At 38.0% G+C, this 11,133-nt stretch overlaps 1 protein-coding gene across 1 annotated transcript; it reads left to right on the forward strand.

Moving 5' to 3' along the window:
* The first annotated feature begins 2,113 nt into the window (after positions 1-2,113).
* Positions 2,114-10,610, forward strand: LOC116506306 (lanosterol synthase-like). The gene is made up of 5 exons (XM_032213981.1): positions 2,114-2,182; positions 4,130-4,298; positions 5,593-5,731; positions 8,040-8,148; positions 10,399-10,610. The coding sequence occupies exons 1-5, from the start codon at positions 2,172-2,174 to the stop codon at positions 10,526-10,528; spliced, it is 558 nt and encodes a 185-aa protein (XP_032069872.1). The 5' UTR covers positions 2,114-2,171; the 3' UTR covers positions 10,529-10,610.
* Positions 10,611-11,133: the final 523 nt, after the last annotated feature.

An 11,133-nucleotide genomic window follows, 5' to 3' on the forward strand; every position in this document is an offset into this window, starting at 1 on the left:
CGATGCTCTGCTCTGACGAAATATATTTCAGCAAAACAACCTGAAACATATCCCAGTAAAACAAGCTTGTCAACTCATGAGTAGAAATCATAACTGCAGCAAGGGAATGTTCCACTGAAATCTTTCTTTTTGGCCAAACATTTCAGGGAAAAAAATACCAAAAAAAATCTGTTTCTGAGATGTTGAGACCAGCCAAATTGATCAGTCACATGGTTTTTTTTTAATATTAGACCCAAAATTTTGGATGGAATCACAACTAGCAGATAGGAATTTGTTAGCAGCTATCTTTCAAAAGGCAGTTTTGAAGGAAGAAAAGATTCAAAATGTTCAGACTCTGCCTTAAACTCACTTATAAATGAGAGCTAGAAGTTCCTATTGCAGTTAGTGTAATTCTTTCTTTTTGGACTTCCTCCTGTTGTGAAAGTATAGGCAGTCCTCATCTTGCATCCATTTGTTTACTGACCATTTGAAATTACAACACTACTGAAAAGTGACAATCAACTATTGCAGCATCCCCAGAGTGACATGATCAACATTTAGGAGCTTGGCAATTAGCATATATTTATGAGGGTTGGAGCGTTGGGGGGGTGTTTGTGTCACATGATTATCATTTGCTACTTTCCCAGCCAGCTTCCAAGAAGCAAAGTCAACGGAGTAAATTGCATATGCTTAATGACCATGAGTCACTTAACTGCTTAACAACCATGGCAGAAAAGGTCATAAACTTGCACAACTCACTTAACAACCACTTTGATTAACAATGGAAATTCTGGTCCCAATTGTGGTCATAAGTCAAGGACCACATATGTACTGATATGTCTTTTCAGTTCAACTTTATGAAAAGAGATGGGTACTCTTATTCAACAAATGTTCTTGGCATATAATTTGACATCTATGTGATATGGTGAACAATCTGCCTCATTACCATCAACGTACAGAATTATTGGATGTCTACAATGGCTTCCTTTAAATAGAAAAGGCTGTCAGTTTCATCAATAGGAAACAACATTTAGAATGCAGAATTTAAGATCTGACATTACAGTTCAGGATTCATTTAAGGGTTTTGTGTTTGCACAAACACTGCAGCAGCTAGTCCTCGGCCTACTGGTGCTAATTGAACATCTCAGCAATAATGACCAACTTTGTTAGAGATGAACCAGCCAAGCCTCTTTATTTAGCAAAAGCAAATAGTAAGTTCGTTAGATGACACTACGGGCTAATTTCAGTAACTCAAACTGTTTCAATCGTTAACTGCCTCCCTCCAGCCACAATCTGTCAGAGTTAGGCATAATCCAAGAACATGTTTGGTTTGCTGTGAAGCTGTAAATCACTTTAAATTCTACAGAGATCCCCAGCATGATGCGATTTTTCACCGGAAGATTTCCACCTGGTGTTAATGCCCTACAACTATAGGTATCTATATCTGGAGAGTTACATTGGTTTGGCTGGCTTGAAAGAAGTTTTGCCTCATATCCTGCAAAGGGCTGTAGCCCCAACACATGATTTTTGCACTTAATTTGGAAGCGTCCCTTCTGTGCTCTTTGCGGCTTTCTTCCCATCCCCATTTTCTTGTCACTGATCTGAGCCAGACTCGCTTCCTTCGCATGGAAGCTCTGCAGCAGTCCACATTTAAGCTCTAAGGAGGAAAACCAGATCAAAGCGCGGAAGGGCTGGCGCTCCTCCGTGGCCTCGGCTTTAAATTTTCAATGGTGAAAGCGCCGGAATTTGACTTGCTGTGTCCCTGCATTTCTTTGGATCCTCTCGCTTGCTCCGTTAAAGCCACCAGCGCCTGTTATTGTTCCACATCCAATAACTCGTTTTTCTGTGATTACTCCCTGCAAAGGTTTCTCCTTTCCCATAGGAGACCAACAGCAAGCTTTACTTGGAAACTGACTCCGCCTTCAATTGTACCTAAACTCTCGTGATTGGCTCGTACTTTCATGGGCTTATATCAGTTCAGATCGGATGTTTCCAATAGCTTCTTGGGAATTGTAGTTCTCAAGAAGGAACTGCTTTGGGCCACGACTTACACAAAAGACTTCATATCCCAGCGTGCCGCTGAAACAGTCGAGCTGTGAAGTGTGTGATAAGTCCAGCCTTGGCTGTACTTTATTTTATGCCGGTCCTTATGCTACTGCCTGCAGGCTTCAACCTTAGCTCAGAGAGACAGGATGGATGGAACGTGAGTATTTTGGCATCTCTCCTATTTTAGGCTTCTTCCAGAGCTTTCTGGTCGTTTTAGTTTTAGCTTTGTTTGGAAAAATCACTAGGATGCTTTACTTGTGGCGATGCAAAAAGAAAAAAAGAAAAGAATGAAAAGTCCAGGACGTAATTGGTGATTAAAAAATGACACATTTTCCCATGGTCTGAGAAGGGATTTGAATCTTCTGTGATCATCTACCCGTTAATTTTTTTTGACAAAATGGGAATAATTAAAAACATATTTGTACTATGTATATATGATGTGATACATACATTATTGCTCTATGCTCTTTCTCTGTTAAACAATTTAAATCACACAGAGGCTGTTTGTGGTTTGGTTGTCCTTTCGTTTCACAAAAAAGGTTAATTTTGATAATATTTCATATTATCTAGTCATCAAATTCATTCTTGTATTTTTATACCTCTTTTCTTCTTCTTCTGTATTATATTTCTCTACTATAACATAGAAAAACTTGAATTGGTTTGCAATAGCCATAAACCTTTTCTAGATTAAACATAGTAAAATTGACAAATCCCATATAAATGGCAGAATAAAAAGATACATGGTAAAAATAATCCCTTAAAATAGAGGTGCTGAGGGAGTTAGTGACCAAAGAAGGCTGATGTAAAAAGGCTAGTTTGGTAAGAATGCCTGCAGCACATCGGCTTGGAGCCTGGATTCTTGGCACTCTGAGCTCAGAAAACATCAAGACCCAACAATTTAACCTTATTCTCATATATTCTCAGCTATTGGAAAGCAAATCATTCTCAAACATGTAAAAAGGTCACCAATGCAGCTCTTTAAATAGCAGTCCCAGAGAAAAGCCGTTTGAGGGGAATTTGATGTCAACAGAGATGTTTCTTTGGTTCATCTATTTGAAGGATTTAGAACTTTGTCCAAAAATAGAAGCCCTTTTAAATTAAATTAAAACATTGTAACTTTTCCCACATCATCTGTTGAAATTGACACAATCCCCAGTATCACACCATCAGAAGGTGTGCAAGTAATTACTGGTGCATTTTTACTCTTAAGAGTTTGAGTATATTAGCTGAGTACAATAGTCCTCAACTTACAATCACAATTGACCTCAATATTTCTTGTTAAGTGAGAAATTTGTTAAGTGAATTTTGTCCCATTTTATGACCAGTTGTTAAGTGAATCACTGAAGATGATAAGTCAATAACCTGGTTGTTAATTGGATGTGGCTTCCCTATTGATTTTGCTTGTCAGAAGGTTGCAAAAGATGATCATATGACCTTGGGACAATAAATGAACTGTTGTAAGTCGAGGACTACCTATATAAATATTGAACTAAGCCAAAGCACATTGAATTACCATTAGATGAATAGCCCATAATTGGCTGTTTGCATATCATGGTATGATTAATAGAAGAGATGCAAATGCTGAGAGGCAGGAATGGGGCTGAACCCTCCACAAACCAAGCAGCTTCACATTGGAAGCATACAGGGAGAAACAGTAGATGTTTTATTTCCTGATTTAATTTTTTATTGGATTTTGAGATTACACATTTAAACAGATATAGACTAACAGAAAATTGGAAGGGACCTTGGAGGTATTCTAGAGCTCAGGCAGAAAACCCTATACCATTTTAGACAAATGGTTGTCCAGTTTTTTCTTAAAAACTACCACTGTTGGAGCATTCATAACTTCTGGAAGAAAGCTGTTCTACTGATTAATTGTTCTGTTTTACTTATCCAATGGGTTTATTTCCTTACATTTTCTATTACATGTGGCTGTAGCGAGTTTTATTTTATCCACAGTTAATCCATAGTTTAGTTTTAAGCTGGAATCCTAAAAAACAAGTTTCAGACACTGCTTGGATCCTAATGCTTGGACATTTTTCATTTGCAATGCTAGGATGAAGGCTTTACCTAGGGTCTCTCTTTTGCTTTTCACCCCTGTTAGATATTTACGGAGAAGAGGAGGCCCATATAAGACAGAACCAGCCACAGACTTAACCCGCTGGCGTTTGAGTAATGAAGAAGGTCGGCAGCGGTGGCGATATCTAGCAGATGGCGAGGGTGTGGAGCGGGAGCAGACTGCCCTGGAGGCTCATTCTCTAGGGCTGGACACAGTAAGTGACTGATGCTGTTGTGAATATGAGATAGGAGGGGGATGGACAGCTTGCAAAACTCTCAGCAATTTCTTTCAAGTTCAGTCTTTAGGGAGCAGGACAGCTTGTCTGTTGCAAAATATTTCTGTACTCTAGCAGACATGGAAGAGAGCAAATTCATAGTGCATCTTTGGGTCATGTGAGGCACTGTGAAGATCTGTGGAGCGCTACTGTTAACATGAGTATCCAGGAATTGTCCCATGACGCACATTGTCTTTGCAAAAGGGAAAATGGTAATGGTGGGAGAGCGCATCATATTTCTGGGGAGCTTGTCTGTTATTACTTAATTTCTTTTGGAAATGGGCAAATATGGTGAAACTGATTTGCTTGACAAAAACCTCTGAAAGGACAAAACTATGAGAAGATGCGATGGAGTCAGATGGTTTATGTACACATGTCAGTGCTGGCCCTCTGTAAATTGGAGAAAGGATGCAAAAGCGATCTACGGCTCTGTTTTTAGAAAGATACCATCTGAAATACATGACTTATACTGCAGACTTCAACTTTTATTTCTAGTCTTCTGTAATTAGAAATATTACTTTCCAATATATATAAGAAAGTGCTTGAAGAAGGCTCATATTCTATATATTTCTCTTACTAATATCTTTTAGTGTTTCAGGCATCAGTGTGTTGGATCTGGGTCCAGAAGCAATATTCAGCAGATTCTCACAAGGTGAAAGAGGATACTGCCCTTTAGGAAGCATACAGATACTGGCTGGTTCCATAAAACAATAGATTAAATGAAAGCAGGGCTAGATATATCATACAGTAGGATTGGTCTAGTGCTTAAGGCATCAGGCTAGAAAGTGTGAAACTGAGTTCTAGTCCTGCATTAGCCATTAAAGCCTAGTGGATTACCTTGAGCCAAGCATTCCCTCTCCACCCAGCTCACCTCACAGGGTTTTTGTGGGGAAAATAGGAGGAGGAAGGTGTTCTGAATATGTTCAATCATTTGTAAAAAATAATAAACAAAGAACAAGTAAACAAATTCACTATGAATCTTTTCTGGCTGGTATCAGAACTGTTTTTGGTTTGCCTAGGGAGCAAATCCAAGGTCAGCTGCTATCCTATCTGTTGTACCAGAATCAAGGAGAGAGAGCAGTTAAGTACCCCTCCATACGTTGTACTGCTTGAATAAAGCAGTAGACTTCAGTGAACATCTTTATACATATGCCAGTTCTCTTTAGACTTTTATGGACCTATACAGTCTGGTCATTTATATTACTTTCTGGTTCCAATTCTTTCTATTTTGCAGACTAAAGTCTTCCCAATCTTGCCTACAGCCTGTACTGCAGAAGAGGCAGCGCTAAATGGGATGAAATTTTTTGCAGGCCTACAAGCAGAGGATGGTCACTGGGCTGAGGATTATGGAGGACCTCTCTTTCTGTTGCCAGGTATTATTACAAGAAAGGTCCCAATAGCTTCTTCTCACAGATGGTCATGCATTGGTCAGATGATCAGTGTTTTGTATCAAAGGCAAAAAATCTACTAAGCTACATTGGTTGTAGCTACTTCAGAATTAATTACCATATTTTTCAGAGTATAAGACGCACCAAAGTGAGACACACCAAGGTTTTGAAGAGGCAAATTTTAAAAAAAGTAGGTAGGTAGATAGAGGGAGAGAAAGAGAGAGAAATACAGTAAGTAGGTAGGGAGAGAGAGAGAATAGTTAGTTATGTAGATAGATAGGTAGGTAGATAAAGGGGGAGGGGGAGGGAGAGAGAGAAAGAAATACGTAGGTAGGTAGGAAGGAAGAGTGTGTGTGTAGGTAGGTAGAGGGATAGCGAGAGAAATAGAGAGAGAAATACAGTAGGTAGGGAGAGAGAGTAGGTAGGTAAGTAGATAGAGGGATAGAGAGAGAGGGAGGGAGAAATACAGTAGGTAGGTAGGGAGAGAGAAAGAAAGTGTAGGTAGGTAGAGGGATAGAGAGAGAGAGAAATAGAAAGAGAGAGAGAAATACAGTAGGTAGGTAGGGAGAGAGTAGGTAGGTAGATAGATAGAGGGATAGAGAGAGATAGGAAGAAATATAGTAGGTAGGGATAGAGAGAGTAGGTAGGAAGGTAGATAAAGGGATAGAGAGAGAGAGAGAAATATATATATATATATAGAGAGAAATATATATATATATATATATATATATATATATATATATATATATATATATATATATATATGTTTTTTTATTTGTGCTGATAAATAAATAAAGGGAGACTAGTATAGATCTATTTCAAGCTATTTAGCTCTCATCAGCTAGCCATACCCTTACTGGGATTTGAACCTGGGCTATATTGCTAGGGTATGGCTAGCTGATGAGAGCTAAATAGCTTGAAATAGATCTATACTAGTCTCCCTTTATTTATTTATCAGCACAAATAAAAAAACACAAATATAACAAAGGCAACAGTAAAAATATTGGGTTTCTGTCGTGATGGACTCTTGTGACGAGCCGAAGGACAGATGATGGAAGCAGTTAGCTTCCTCCCATAATTGGGGCTTACCAGGGGTTGTAAAAAAATCATATATATATATATATATATATATATATATATATATATATATATATATATATATATATATATATATATATATAGAGAGAGAGAGAGAGAGAGAGAGAGAGAGAGAGATAGATAGATAGATAGATAGATAGATAGATAGATAGATAGATAGATAGATACAGTAGGCAGGTAGGGGGAGAGTGAGTGAGTGTAGGTAGGTAGGTAGAGGGATAGAGAAAGAGAAATAGAAAGAGATAGATAGAGAGAAATACAGTAGATAGGTAGGGAGAGAGAGTAGGTAGGAAGGTAGGTAGATAGAGGGAGATAGAGGGAGAAATACAGTAGGTAGGTAGGGAGAGAGAGAGTAGGTAGGTAGGTAGATGTTTCCAGGTATATTTATCCATGTGCTGGAGAAGGAAATCACTGACAATCTGAAGCACCTAAGATTTGTTTCTGCTGGCACAGCACTTGATCAATGTAATTTTCATCAATCAGTTAAAGAGCTTTCCAAAAGGGAAAAAAGTTTTTTCACTATGGAAACCTCCCAAAAACGGACAGTTTTTCATGAAAATGGGCCCTTTTTTTTTCAAATAAAAGGCACGAATATCCTTGGGGGGGGGGGGGGGCAAAAATCAGCAAAAAATGACCCGTTTTTTCTCAAAAATAGGCCCGTTTTTTTGTGTCAAAAAAAACTGCTTATGGAGGCTTATAGAGTGCTGCTGGGGGGGGGGGCAGAAAACCACCCATTTTTTGCTTATTTCTGCCCTCCCCAGCCCCCAGGAGCTCTCTGAAAGCCTCCATAAGGGTATGCATGGCCATTTTGGTGAAGGGGTGGGACTTCAGGAGGCAAAAAATGCTGTATTCGATGTATAAGATGCACCCAGATTTTCAGCCTGTTTTTTTGCGGAAAAAAGGTGCGTCTTATAGTCCGAAAAATACGGTAAATGTTTCTCTACATGCTACCAATTACTGACTAATAGTTTAAAATGAATAGATAGCTAGAACAAATTGGCTCATGACGGTGGTGAGTTTAAAAGACAAGTCTGTCTCCAGGCCTCTTGGAATCTTTTAAGGCTAAGCATTCCAGTTCATTGGATTTCAGCAGAAGCTCAGAGACCATTCATTATTTCAACAGCTTGTTGTTGCTGCCTGAAAAGGCTTTCCAGCCTTAACTGCATTTTTCTACCTTCTGGTCTTCTTCCAACAGGACTTCTGATTGTGTGCCATGTTGCTAAGATTCCACTCCCAGAAGAAAGTAGGAAGGAGATGGTGCGTTACTTGCGTTCAGTGCAACTCCCAGATGGAGGATGGGGCCTGTGAGTAAAGCTCAAAAGCCGTTGCTTCAGAAGGACTTTCCCCACTTTCTGCTATTTCATTACCAGTGGTGGTGGCAGCAGCACTAGCAACATTTCAGTTCTCCTCAGCCTAAATAGAGATGTCCCTGAATTTTTTTTCAATTGTAAATATCTGACAGTCACTCCTTTTTCCAGCTGGCAAATGCCATCTTGGTTCAGAAGGGATTGATATGCCGCTCTTGGTGTGGGCAGTGTGAATTCATAAGCATATTACACAGTGGCATATCATACATGCTTGAACCAAAGGCATAAAAAGGCAAAAGCTCTTATTGCTGATGGGCATCAATGCCTAGCCAATTACTTCAGGAGCAAATGGTTGGGATTCCTAAGGAGAAGATGATACCTGTTTCAGGAATTGGCCAAGAGTGTTTAGTGCCTTAAGAAATCAGTAAGAAATCTACAATTACTTTGCATTTTGAAAGGGTAGTAGAAATTGGTTATCTTGCAAAAATCTACTATTGCAGTGAAATATTTTATGAAACCTTGGAGAATCTTTCTCAGTCTTGGCATACTGCAACTATCATAAATATAAGTCAGTTGCCAAACATCTGAATTTTGATCATGTGACCACAGGGAAACTGCAATAGTCATAAGTGTGAAAAATGGTTATAAGTCACTTTTTTCAGTTCTTCTGTAACTTTGAACGATTACTAAACAAATGGTTGTTAGTTGAGAATTATCTGTATAGTTATTTCGAACATTTTTCTATCTCTAGGAAATATACAAGACATCAACTTGAACCAAAAAAGCTTGTGCATAATCTGTGCTTTTTATCCCTTATTTCCTTCCCTGCCAATACTTTGTTTTATCCAATTTATCTGCTATTGCAATGGCCTGTAGCTTACTCTGTTTTGTATCTTATATATGTCTTTTGTCATGTTGACTAATTTTTATTAATTTGGGGGCTCCAACATAGTTAATAAACACACCTGTGTTTATTAATAACATTTGTCCTGTCATAATCTACACTAATTTAAATATAAGTATAGATTTCCCTTTACATAAAACACTACTTTCTTAATAACTGTTCAGTAATTCTAGAGTCACGATTGACAGATTTTTTATGAAGCCAAGAGGGGATAGACTGGACAATCATTTGACTGGGATAGCATAAGGCTTCTGCCTTGAGCAGAGGGTTGGACTAGAAGACTTCTGAGGTTCCTTCCATCACTATGATTTTATTACCAAAATAGTATAAAATAAAGGCAGAGGGAATGACTTTGGTAGAAAAAAAAGTGTGAGAATGAGGGGAGGGCTTAGAACAGACAGTGGCTTTGTTTGGAATAGGTGGAAATTCTGTTGCTTAGTCCTATTTATGCTTCTTAAACCCCTTAAACTCAGCAAATGAAAATGATATGAATTTCAGGAAGACTTCTTAATGCTAGTTTAATGTGTAGTCTTGAAAACTATAAAAATAACTTCCAGACAAATTCATAGCAGATCAATTAAGGTGGAGTTACTTTAAAATGTTTCCTACCCACCTATGGGCTGGGAACTCCTGGCTGGTTCCTGCAGTTGTTTCCAATGCTTCTTCTAACAGATACATTAATTGTAGCTATAGATAGTGAGATGTCCAGACTTCTTTGTTTTCTTTTTAAAGCTATCCTTCCTATAGTTATATTTCTTGGAAAGAAATTTTAGATTTATTGCATTGTTAAAATGCGCTAATAGCTTCCTTTCACAAATGAGGTTGAGGAATGACTTTCTGTCTAAAAGACATTGTCTTCTGTCTTCCACATTGTCTAGAAGGTGGTATGTTTAATTAATAGAAGAGAGAAAGAAACTCAAAACAGCCCAGATAACACCATATTCCTAATATTTATATGGCATTTATATGGCCTGGATGAATAGGAAACAAATCCATAGAGTTGTTATCACTAGTGCTCATTAAGCTTTGCTGCTCTGATTTATCATTTGAAAGCTTAGGGATTACAGTATTAATTTTTCCTATTTCTGGTGAATTGATTCTGCAAGCAAACTGTAATTCTACCTAATCTCAATCTGCAGCATTATATTTCTCTTTTATGCATTTAAAATAAAACTCTAAAATATAGCCATTGTTCGTCAAGTTGTAATAAAATTACTCCATGCTCTTTTATTTTGCCTTCTTTGGTTTAATCAGTTCTTAAAAATTCACAGAACTTGAAGTACAGTTGGGTTTTCTTGTGTGAACACATCTACCTAACACTTTTCTTGTTTGTTGTCTGTTAGACACATTGAGGACTTGTCTAAGGTATTTTCTACTGCTCTGAACTACACGGCCATGCGTATTCTTGGAGTCAGCGCTGATGATCCAGATTTAGTGAAGGCTCGAAATAACCTCCATAGCAAAGGTGAATGACCAGTTGGAGCCTGGAAATAAATGTGGCTTTTATTTTTCATTTTACCATCATTTGATGCCTTTGGAAAAAAGGACTCTCTGCTTACAGAATAATCGCAAATTATGGTTTATGTGTTTATGGATTAAGTTGATTTCATCTCTTAGTGACCATATTGGTACACTGTCTTCAGAAATATTTATCCCTATTCTGGCCCTTCAGGCCTTCCTGTCTTCAGTGTCTTTATTAGTGTCAATACCACTTCTTGTCGTTTGTAACAGCTTTCTGAAACTCTTTATTTGGTTGCTTTCTGAGATCTTTGCCTATATTTACTTTAGTTTCTGTTTTCTTTTTGGCAATTTCCACTTCTTATTCTGACATCTAGTGTTCTTTATTCTATTTTTGGCAGTCTTTTTTCACATTTATTCTTAACAATTTCTCTGATATTATTCCTCATTTCCTCTGATCCTCTGTCAAATTAGGTTCAGGGCTTCCAAGCAATTCCTGACAAGCTCCTTGAAAATGGTGGATATATGCTCAAGATTGTATCATAGAAACAAGTTGGCTTTGTTCTTATGCTTTAGGTTAGTTTGGAACTTATTTATTTTATTTGTCTTGTATGCCGCCC

The sequence above is a fragment of the Thamnophis elegans genome, chromosome 3 (assembly GCF_009769535.1).
Source record: "Thamnophis elegans isolate rThaEle1 chromosome 3, rThaEle1.pri, whole genome shotgun sequence".
NCBI lineage: Eukaryota > Metazoa > Chordata > Lepidosauria > Squamata > Colubridae > Thamnophis > Thamnophis elegans.